The sequence below is a fragment of the Pyrus communis genome, chromosome 13 (genome assembly GCF_041283825.1).
Source record: "Pyrus communis isolate YQ-2024b chromosome 13, ASM4128382v1, whole genome shotgun sequence".
Lineage (NCBI taxonomy): Eukaryota > Viridiplantae > Streptophyta > Magnoliopsida > Rosales > Rosaceae > Pyrus > Pyrus communis.
The window spans coordinates 23,571,041-23,582,583 of NC_142577.1; the positions used below are offsets into that span (position 1 = coordinate 23,571,041).

General features: G+C 35.2%; 1 protein-coding gene across 2 annotated transcripts; it reads left to right on the forward strand.

Moving 5' to 3' along the window:
• Positions 1–8,668: 8,668 nt before the first annotated feature.
• Positions 8,669–11,496, forward strand: LOC137737278 (trihelix transcription factor ASR3). 2 transcript variants are annotated; one of them, XM_068476718.2, is made up of 3 exons: positions 8,669–9,595; positions 10,073–10,114; positions 10,815–11,496. In XM_068476718.2, exons 1-3 carry the CDS (start codon positions 8,917–8,919, stop codon positions 11,093–11,095), a joined length of 1,002 nt encoding a protein of 333 aa, XP_068332819.2. In that variant the 5' UTR covers positions 8,669–8,916; the 3' UTR covers positions 11,096–11,496. The 2 variants fall into 2 exon arrangements, with proteins under 2 accessions (XP_068332819.2, XP_068332820.2); XM_068476719.2 differs by having other exon boundaries at positions 10,818–11,496.
• Positions 11,497–11,543: the final 47 nt, after the last annotated feature.

An 11,543-nucleotide genomic window follows, 5' to 3' on the forward strand; every position in this document is an offset into this window, starting at 1 on the left:
TCTCTTAGGCAATTAGATGTCAAAAATGTCTTTCTACATGGCATACTTCAAGAAGAAGCCTGTATGGCACAGCCTTAGGGTTTGAAAGTTCAACACAAATCAAATTATGTTTGCAAGTTTCAGAAGTCATTATATGGTCTAAAACAAGCTCCCAGAGCTTGGAATGAGAGGTTTACAAGTTTCTTACCAAGTTTGGGGTTCCAAGTTTCACATGATGATCCTTCTTTATTTGTGCAACAATCTTAAAAAAGAAATGTTCTATTGCTTATGTATGTTGATGATGTAATTCTCACAGGCAGTAGCTCTCAATTAATCAACCAAGTTATCACAGCTCTCACTACATAGTTTAAAATGAAAGATTTTGGTATATTGCACTATTTTCTGGGATTGTAGATTAGTTATACATCAGAAGGATTGTTTGTGTCACATACAAAATATATGAATGAGTTGATTGATAAAGTGGATTTGCATAACTCTAAACCATATGCTACACCATGTCTACCTTATCATAGGCTACTTAAAGATGATGGGAAACCTTATGACAGTCCTGAACAATATAGAAGTGTTGTTGGGGCACTTCAGTACCTCACTTTTACAAGCCCTGACATAGCTTTTTCAGTGAGTTAAGCTTGACAATTCATGCATAATCCCATGGTTTCTCGTGTGATTACAGTCAAAAGAATCATTCAATATCTCAAATGTACATCTACCTATAGTATTCATTTCAAACCAAGACCAATGTACCTGCAATTTTATATTGATGCAGATTGGGCAGGTGATCCAAATGATAGGAGATCAAATTCGGGCTTTGTAGTATTTCTTGGTTCAAATCCTATTTCTTGGGCATCTAAGAAACAACATACAGTTTCTCGATCTTCCATAGAAGCTAAGTATAAGGCTCTAGTAATCACTGCTGCTGAACTTGCCTGGATTCGACAACTCTTCTGTGATGTTCATATCTCTTTATATTCATTTCCAATGATATAATGTGATAATGTTTTAGCCATTGCACTCTCCACAAACCCTGTGTTTCATGCTAAATCAAAACATATTGAAATAGACTACCACTTTGTACGTGATAGAGTCACTCAATGAGATCTTCAAGTTCAACATGTATCCTCTGCAGATCAATCAGCAAACATTCTTACAAAGAGATTATCTGCACCATTGTTCCAACAACATTGTAGCAATCTCATGCTCAGTTCCCTCGAGCATCAGATTGAGGGGGATGTAAGAAGAATGAAATGCAAAACTATGATCCAAGTGAGAAGGTAATCAATGGTCAAAATCAATGCCACTTGTCAAGAGATTAAATAAGCTGTTATATGCAGTTAGTTGGAATCTATTTGTGATAAGATTTGTTAGAAATATAGTTAGTTGAAATAAGGAGGAGGTTATTAACTTGCACTACAAGTATTGAAATAGTAACACCTATATAGGTGATCATTGTAATCCATTGTGTATCAATCAAGAAAACATTTTCAATTACAAATTTCTCTCTCTCTCTCTTCCTCTCTCTATCTGGTTTTCTGCATTGTTGCAGCCATCTTCATAGTTGGCTCACGTGCTAGTAATTAACCGAAAGTTTACAGAATTTTTAATTTTGGGTATAAATCCTAACAAACTTCACCACATGGGCTTAAATCCTAATTTTTTTACCTCAAGGGCTATCTTCCAATTACCCTGTCACCACGAGGACTATTTATCCAATTAAACTATGTTTTAAAAGGTTGAAACTAATTTAGAATCACTTCAAAATAAAAAAATAGTTTTATTTTTTTTAAATCCTAATTTTTATATAGGTATGGTTTTATAACTTTTATGATAAGATAATTTAAAAATATCAGGTGATTTTTTCGAAGGTTGAATCATATATTATATTTGATATACAATAATTGAGTCAGATGACAATAATAATAATATCATTCCACCATTATTTCTAATAACAATGTTGGGCGATATATACTGTAAAGTCTCTCTCATGCCATATATGATATAGTAGCAGCTTTGTAATATCTGGTGACATTATTGGATGCATCTCTCACCAAATGTTTTTCTGATCATCTATGTAAGTAAATTTGATCTTCGCGAGAAGTACGTGAAATGGCACATGCGTCGATTGAGTAGCTTTTAAGCTAATTAATTATATATATATATATATATTTTTGTAATGTAGAAAAAGTTGTTACAAGTCTCATTAACAAACAAAATATTTTGATATTAATTATCTTTCAGAATATTTAGTTTAGGTCGCAAAACGGAATGAGAAGTTTTATTCAAACCCATTTATCCTCTTTCTACACCCAACTTATAGTTTTTAATCTTGAAATTCCGAATCTGCCCAACAATTTTCTTTCTACACCCATAATGAAAAAGAACAAAAATATAAAATATAAAATTCCAACACTAGAAAACCCGGGCCATACCATCACTCCAAACCCTAACCACCCCCAATTTCTACCCCTCCCCAACCCCCCACCGCCATCTTCTTATCACCCACAGTGAAACCCCCAAAGATCACAATAGCTCTCTCTTCCATGCAGTCCTTCTAACATGTCCGAATTAGGTCGAAATTGTCGACGTGTCAAATTTAATGGACCATATGTTAATAATACCATTAATTTTTCCAAAGAAAAAAAAATATTGACATGTTTCTTTTGGGTTTTTTAATCGTGGGTTGTTGGGAATAATGTTCTAATTTCCAAATTGTTGTGGGTGGTAAGGGAGGTGGCGGTGGGGAGTTCGGGAGGTTAGAAACTGGGTGGTTGAGATTTGAAGAGATAGGGTGGCTAGAGTTGCCTATTGCTAAATTATTATTATTTTCTTTTTGTTATTGTTGGATGCAGAAAGATAATTATTAGGCACATTTGGAATTTCAAGATAAAAAATAATAAGTTAGATGTAAAAAGAAGATAAATGGGTCTACATAAAATTTCCCAAACGGAATTATGCGACCATATGACTCCCAAATTGTAGAGTTTAATTAGGGTAATTTCCATATTATCTAGTGATTAGTCTCATCCGTTGCATCTGTCACTCAAGGAAGTATTTTATTTATTCGGGGTGATGTAAATGATGCAATCTCGCACTACGTACTTATTTGCCATGCATGCACATATATGGTGCCTTAAAGGTCATTTAACTGTTAAAGCTTAATAGCCTAGATTGCCATATATGCCCTTCTCTTTTGACATGTTCAAAAGACCAGTTAATTCTTGTAATTACCGTAAATGTATGCACTAATTATAATTATTTGCTCTGATGTGGAATGGAAGCCACTAATTTCCCACTGTCTAGAGGCTAAAAACACACAGCCACGCGTTTTGATGATATTCTTAATGTCCTAGGTCACAACGAACCTGCAGTTCCTTCGAACCAACCCTCAGAAAACAAAAATATGGAAGAAAGAAGAAATCAAAACATAAGCAGCTATCACTTAGTACTATGGTCTAATTGGTATTCTTCTTCACTTATAAGTGAGAGGTCTTAGGTTCGATTCTTGTCAAAAAAAAATTTAGACAACATTATTGGTAGCTCATTGTGAGGCTTAACCTACCCCTACACCTAAATAATATCATTTGTTAAAAAATAAAAATAAACATAAGTAAGCTTGCTTGGCGTGTCGAAATCAAGTTGCCCTAGTGTAGTTTGTTTATTTTCCAATTTTGTACCATATAAGAGCCCATATTAATTACTATTTTTGTGTGAAATGTATTGAAAGTCATTATCCCTAAGAGACCCATTAACGCAAGGGAAGTCATTAGTATTTCTAATTAGTTACCCTAAAATAATGAAGTTAAGGATAAATTTTTGGGAGCATTTTAATGAAAATGGCTTCTTCAAACTTTTTCTTAACAAAAAACACTATAATAACTTTATTTAATAAATAAAACTTAAGTTTTAATGAAAAAGACAAAAATTTAATATACCCCACCCTTCTCTCTCTCCCACCCTCCGTCACCGTCCCCATCTTTTTCTTCAGCCATCACCATTATCTCTCTCTCCTCTTTCACTCGATACCATCATCTCTCTCCTTTTGCATCCATCAATATCATCTCTCTCTTCTCTCTCTCACATCCTTCCTTCCTCCTCTCTCTTTGTTTTTATTTATTTTTTGTTATGTATAACTTCAAAATTAGTCATATTTTTTAAGACATAATATATGAATTATTTATTACATACCAAAATTTAACAAAATTATTATTAACAAATCTTTAATAAAATTTTATTACTAAGAGTTATTTTTACTTAAAAATAGTAAATTTCTAAAACAATGGTAACTATTTCTAGACAGTGACACTATTTGTAGAAACCATGATACCTTTTTTTTAAATAATGGTCACTGTTTATATACAATCACACTATTTCTAAAAATAATGACACTATTTTAATAAAAATAATTGACAAAATAATGCTTTTATTAAGAAATTAATAAACAATGAAGTGTATTTCATGAAAAATAATTTAAGCTATATATACAGAGAGAGAGAGAAAGAGAGAGAGAGAGAGAGAGGGTTGGGAATGGTGAGATGGGAGTGAGGAGATAATTTAAAAAGAAAAAGAGTATAAGTAATACAACTATGCATCATTTGGACAAACCAATTAATAATATTACAATTAAAAAATGAAAAAGTTCTTCTATTTTTTTAGTTTTAGAAACAATGCTTATTTTAATTTGAAGATTTTAACGTTAGTTTGAACAAATTTTTTGAGTTTGTGGCATGCCATCTGAGTTAAATAATACAAACTATGTAATAATATAACAATCCAAAAATGAAGATTTTTTTTTTTTTAAGTCGATGCTTATTTTAATTTGAGAATAGTAATTTTAATTTTTACAATGTAAGAGAGTTAAAGGATGGACCCATAAGTCCTATCCAACTTTGTCCAGAGAAAGAGAGAGAAAGATAAGAGGAAAGAGAAAATCCACACTGAGTGGAATATGAGAACGAAATAAATAAAGAAAAAAGAGATGGAGAGATGAAGGAACGGAAAGAAAAAAAACATCACAGGCCATGTGAGATACGTGGACAAATAGATCACATGGGCCCACACGTGAGTATGTGAGTGGCATGTGGCACGTGGTGCCTAGAATATAGCATTTGATTTTTTTTTTTTTTTTTGTCTTTATCATTAAATAAAGTTATTTGAATGTTTTTTGTTTAAATTTAAAGTTTTGAAGTATTTTTCACTAATTTTTCTTAAATTTTTTGGTGTTACAATCATATATATGGTTACATAATGTTACAGTTCACTCATGATATAAAAGTATATTTTTTTAGTATAGCTGAAATTTAATATTCATTTCTTTTGAGACGATACGTTTTATTTAATACTAAGAATTAATACAATCAAAGAGGACATTCGAGATAACATCAAAGATGTCCTCAATTCAAAGAAACTCTAACAAGACATAAAATGCCAACTTTACCAAACTAATTATCACCCGGTGGATTTGAAGGCGGTCCAAGAATAAACAAATGAACGCATCAAAGTCTTAAAATCATCCACACTCAAACTCAGAGGATTGAGGTTACACTCCAAAGCTAGAGAAACCCAATTCTTTATGAAAAGGTCAAGCCCTTCGGGAATTAACATTTGAGAATTTCTACACAAAACCTTGAATATAACGACATGAGCATAATCTTTGACAACAAGCAGCACCAACTCCAGATATGAATGGACAACAAACCAACTAGTGTTCATACCGACATGAATTTTTGCACAACACCATCAACGAATAACCAATTCCAACAAAGTACCTAGAATGAGCTGATAACACACAACACAAGATTAAAATACTAATGAAGAAAGAAAGAACCTCACCAATGAAGCACTTATTGACGAAATGCGAAGATAAAATGATAGATCAACAACAATCCGTGAGAAAATAAAGGAGAAAGGCTAGCAAAATGGGGAAAGGGATTGCCACTCATATTATAATACATGTAAATGTGTTCCAATCACTTTTTAGAATTTCTAAATACAAGTGACACCAAAGAAGATAGTAGAAGAGTAAATTGTAGCAATGGTCCCTCAATTTTAATCAAATTGGAGTAATGGTCCCTCAACTTATCAAAATGTGTAGCTATAGTCATTTTCATCAATTTCGCCAAAATAAGTTATGTTGGAATGACCATTTATACAATTAGGGTCTCTCAACTCATCAAAGTGTGTAATTATGGTCATTTTCGTCAACTTCATCAAAAATTTTGTCAAAACGAGTTATGTTGGAATGACCATTGCTACAATTGGGTTAGAATTAATGGATCATTTCTCCAGTTGAATTAAGTTGAGGGATCAATGGTAATGGATTTTTAGTTAAGGGACCATAACTGCACGTTTTGATGAGTTAAAGGACCAATGGTAATGAATTTTTAGTTGAAGGACCATTGCCCCAATTGAGTTAAAGTTAAGGGATCATAACTACAATTTACTCAGAATAGAATATCATAGATTGTGATGGAAATTTGTCGTGAGAGTGACCATGTAGTAACTGGGAATGAGTCCATGCAAGTGCAGCCCTAGGCGTGCAACAAGAATAGTACCACAAATTGGCTGGCCTTGGCATATAGGGATCATCCTTTGTAGTTTGTCCCCACTACATCACAGGCAGAATATGACCCTCCTAATTCCTAACCCTCTCTACTCACAAATATGATTATTACTAATCCTAGATTATTATTATTAGATAAAATGACCTGATTAGAGAGAGGCGTGATTTGGGAAAGTGACGCATGTTTTAGTAGTAGGAGGGGGCAGTGATTAGTGACCTACCCTCAATAATTTTTTTGTCCAAACTTCATATAACAAAAAAAAAGTGGCTTTATTGTTGGAGGGGCCGTCCATTATCATAAGCATTAGCGACTAAGTAAAGATTAGGGCAAATGATTCAACGGGATAAGACGCTAAGAGAGGTTGAGAACGAAAGGAGAGGTGGAGAAAATTTTACTTAAGTGGTAGGGTAGGATGCCCTTATCACCTTCTTAGCCTCTATATTCCACACCATGGATTTGTCATTAGCCACTTTCTTTATAATTGTAACCCAAAATACATATTTCTTATATATATATATATATATATTGATGTAAATACGATAAAATGTACAAAGTGTCAATGAAAATAAGAAATGCTAAGGCTTTCAAAATATAATTCTTCATAAACTCTATGTCACCCCACAGTTTAATGTCAATTTTCATGTCAATAATATAAAACATTGTACCAAATGGATAATGCTAGAGAAATCAAATTTTTTGAACAAAATGATGTGGTTGTAGATTATTGGATTATTACTTAAGTATCGATTAACGTACTAGTTTCTTATTGGTGACACATCATTTGATAGAAAAAAAATTAGTTTCTCTAGCATTATCCGTACCAAAAACATGTGTTGATTTTCACACTTTTTGAAATCTTCCACACACTCTTTATTTATGACATTCAAATTTAATATTTCAAACGAAAATAACAAACAAAATTAACCTGAATGTGTGGTAGGAAAAAAAAAAAAAAAAAGCGCGTTTATAATTGTAACCCAAAATACATATTTTTATATATAGATATTTACATATGCAAGTGGCCCCTCTACAAAGTAGTGGAGAAAAGTGTGGCATTTGCACCCCATCATGAATTCAAACCTTGTTGGCTTTCTAATCTAACATCTAATTTAACAAATTTATCATTTGACCAAAAAAAAATACAGATATTTACGTATGATAGAATTTGTGAAAATACGACAAACTGTAGAGGGTGTCAAAGTGCCAATCAAATCAACAAATAGGGTGCGATTTTTACATTTTTTTTTTAGTTTTCACACGCCCTTTATTTATGACATTCAAAGTTAACAATTCAAACAAAAACAACAAATAAAATCAAGCAGAATATGTGGTAAGAGAAAAAATATATGCGTTTATCATGCCTTTATATTCAACCTCCTCCAGATGAAATTCCCATGATTTTTGTTTTATATTAAAAACTTTGACCAAAAGTTTAAGAAACATATCTAAAAATATTCAATACTTGGACAAATTAAACAAAAAAAAAAAAAAGGGCAATAAAACAAAACTAAAAAGGATAAAAGGTGGCCCCAAAACGCGTTTCATACCATATTATACACAAAGGAAAATGACCTAATGCAAATGAGATTAGATTAGATTAGATTATTAGAGTGGTTCTAATGCCTAGAGTGCCCTTAGAGATTCCAAGACAGGGAATTAAAAGTTAATTAACCCTTGTTATGGTAACAAACTAAAGAAAAAAAAAACAAATCCCCATTTATTGGTAATTATAGCCAAAAACAACCTTAATAAGGGATTAAGGGTCAAATTAATCTGTATAATTAAGCAGTAAAAACACAAAGATAATTAGATAACTAGCATTTGCATACACACTTTGTGTGTATGAACACATTTTTTTAGAAAATGAGAAGGAGAGAGGGAGAGAGAGAGAGAGAACGTGGAGGGGGGGTGGGAGGTTTTTTTTTTTAATATTGGAGCTATTTGAACATCACCTGTTGGTGAGGGCTTCAATAAAAACAGTAAAATTTGGACCTGTGAAATTACATTATTGCCATCGTTTTTTTTTATGATAGAAGACTAAATAGTCATTTCACCCTCTTTTAGTTGACAATGAGAATTTCATTAATTAATAGAGAATTATAGAGATAAACCCCGCCACTCTCCATAATAACCCACCCAAAAAGCCCTCAAACCCCCTCACTCTCTCTCCTCTCCTCCCCTAATTGCTTTAGGTAGAGAGAGGTAAGAGCAAGCTTAACACCCCTCTCCTCTCTTCTAAACGCCGTTTAGGGGGGGACCTTTCGCCTCCGAAAAACGCCGTTTACTTTCAAAGTAAAGCGCCATCAAGTCACGTGCGTTTCAAATATTTTCTCTTATTTTTCATCCGTTTCTGTTATTTATGGTCATGGCCTTGGAGCAGCAGGTGGTCCTGAGCCCCGTTGACGGCGACGCTAACGGCGCTGACGCCCGCCACCCCACGTCCGGTGACGACTCCAGCAAGGCGCCGAGGCTGCCACGCTGGACGCGGCAGGAGATTCTCGTGCTGATAAACGGTAAGCGGTACGCGGAGAGCCGGGGCGGGGGCCGGACTCCGAGGTCGGACTTCGGGTCGGGTCAGTCAGAGCCCAAATGGGCGGCGGTGTCGAACTACTGCAAGAAGCACGGGGTGAACCGGGAGCCGGTCCAGTGTAGGAAGCGGTGGAGCAATTTGGCGGGGGACTTCAAGAAGATCAGGGAGTGGGAGGCGCAGAGGAAGGACGAAACGGAGTCCTTTTGGGTGATGAGGAACGACCTAAGGAGAGAGAGGAAGCTGCCGGGGTTTTTCGATAAGGAGGTTTACGATATAATGGAGGCGGTTCCAGGTACTCCGACTACGCTGGCGTTACCGGGTCCGAACCGGGTGGAGTCCGAGGAGTTGAAGGAGGAGGGGATGGCGGAGGAGGCTGAGAACTTGTTCGATAGCATACAGAGACCGACTGAGGACGGGTTATTTTTGGATGACGAGTCCGGTCGGAGCCCCGAAAAGGAAGTCCGGTTCAAGGAGGGTCCGGTGATTTCAGCTCCCTTGCCAATATCAGGTATATTCAAATATAATTTGACTCTTTTTGGATAAAAAGATTTGATTTTTGGGGTGGAAGCTTCAAAATTTGGTACCTTTGGCTGCGTTTTTGTTGGGTTTTGATTAATGTCTTTGGGTTTTTGTTGCATTTTCGAACTCTCTCTTTCTTCCATTCACCCGTCTCGTGTTTTCTAGCCGTTAGATTGATATCAAGGACGAATCAAGAAACAGTTTTTGTTTTCTAGATTTATTCACTGCCTCTTTATATCTTGGGTTGAAGAAAAAAAATGGATATTTTAGTAGTGAAGCATGACCATTATGTCTGATATGCTTAAAAGTTAGATATAGTTTGCGGTGGGGTGGGGTGGGGTGAAAAAAATTCAAAGAGATTGTCTTTTTATGAATGTTTTTGGCCATTGAGAATTACTTGGGGTATTAGGCAGACAGCATTACTGATATTTCAAATCTTGTTTTGTTGGTGTGTTATTGCTAACAGAGAAGGTGTACAAACCAATGCCACAAGGACATCAAGGACAAGGTAATTCTGTTTGCCTCAACCCTTTCTTGTACTACTCTTTGTTACCGTGAAAAAGAAACTAATACTTGAGCTGCAAACAAAAATTCGTGTCGGGAGTTAATTTCATGAACATGTCCAGGTTGAAAATGAAAGAATCTTCTCATCTGACTGAAAACTACTTAAGAAATTTCGTTAGCTTTTGTCCGAGTAGGATTCATCTCCTTTCTAGCCTTGTCCAGCTTCTCCTTATTTACCGTTGTGAATGACTGCTTAAACATCCTCTATGGATTAAATCCGAGATGTAATGTACATGTACTGCCGATTTGATGTTTTGCTGATTTGCTGTGTCAACTTGGCCTATCACAATTTCTTGTTTGTGTGGTGAACATGCTCGACAAGATTCTTCAAACTTGAAGGGTGAAAATGTGAAATGCATAGTTATTCTGTCCCCGTCTGCTTTGTAGCTTTTCTTTTACTTTCTGTTGTACATATTCTCGTTTAAGCTTACCATCAAGAACCTGTTAGTTTATTGTGCCAGGGATACAGTTTATCACCCCCTTTGAATTTAGTTGAGACGATTGGTTGAACAAGGACTTAGTTTAATTAACATTGGTAAATATGTCTGCCGAACTTAAGGGTTAATGCATTTTTAAACGGGAACGGATCAAAGTTTAAGCAAGATCAATTTTTTTGCCTAATGTTTGAGTTGGACGATTTGTAGCAGACCCAAAACACCCAGCTTCAATCCCAGAGTTTGGATCTACCTCTCAAGACCGGAAGCGGAAGCGTTTTGCAACGGAAGGAGAGGAGGAAGCATCCGATCTGCAGAATCAGTTGGTTGATGTCATGGAAAGGAATAGCAAAGTGCTGGCTGACTACCTCCACGCTCAGAATTCCCATTCTCAACTCGACCGGGAGCAGAGGAAAGAGCATTCCGATAACGTGGTTGCTGTTCTTAACAAGCTTGCAGATGCATTCATGCGAATCGCCGAGAAATTGTAGCGCAGAAATCAGTGTATATAGAGAGAAGTCCTCTTCAAGAAACCCCCATAGATGTTAGCGGAGGCTGAGAAATTGGTGGATTAAAATTTATATGGTGGGATGGCAGCGTCCAGTAGAGCATTTACACCTGTCATTCTACATTTTCTTTTAATTTTCTCCTATTTTTATTTTTGGTGTGTCACTTTGTGGCATTTTTTCCCCATTTATATTTCATAGGGTCCATACACACAAGGGTTTAGAAATTTCAAAGGAGTTAGCACAATGTTTTTAAGGTTTAATGTTTTTCTTTCATATAAATGTCCAGCTCTTATGATATTTTCCTGTCAAAGAAATAAACTCTCAATAATGCCTTGTGGTTATATTCCGCCCGTTACCAATCTCAATACGAGATGAATTTTCCATCCAAATTTCTTCCACTTCATACCAATATGCACAGCACTTGCATATG

Coding starts and splice junctions, on each gene's coding strand:
- LOC137737278 (XM_068476718.2), top strand. CDS start 8,917: ATGGTCATGGCCTTGGAGCAGCAGGTGGTCCTGAGCCCCGTTGACGGC. Junction 9,596..10,072: donor AGCTCCCTTGCCAATATCAG/GTATATTCAAAT, acceptor TATTGCTAACAG/AGAAGGTGTACAAACCAATG. Junction 10,115..10,814: donor ACAAGGACATCAAGGACAAG/GTAATTCTGTTT, acceptor GACGATTTGTAG/CAGACCCAAAACACCCAGCT.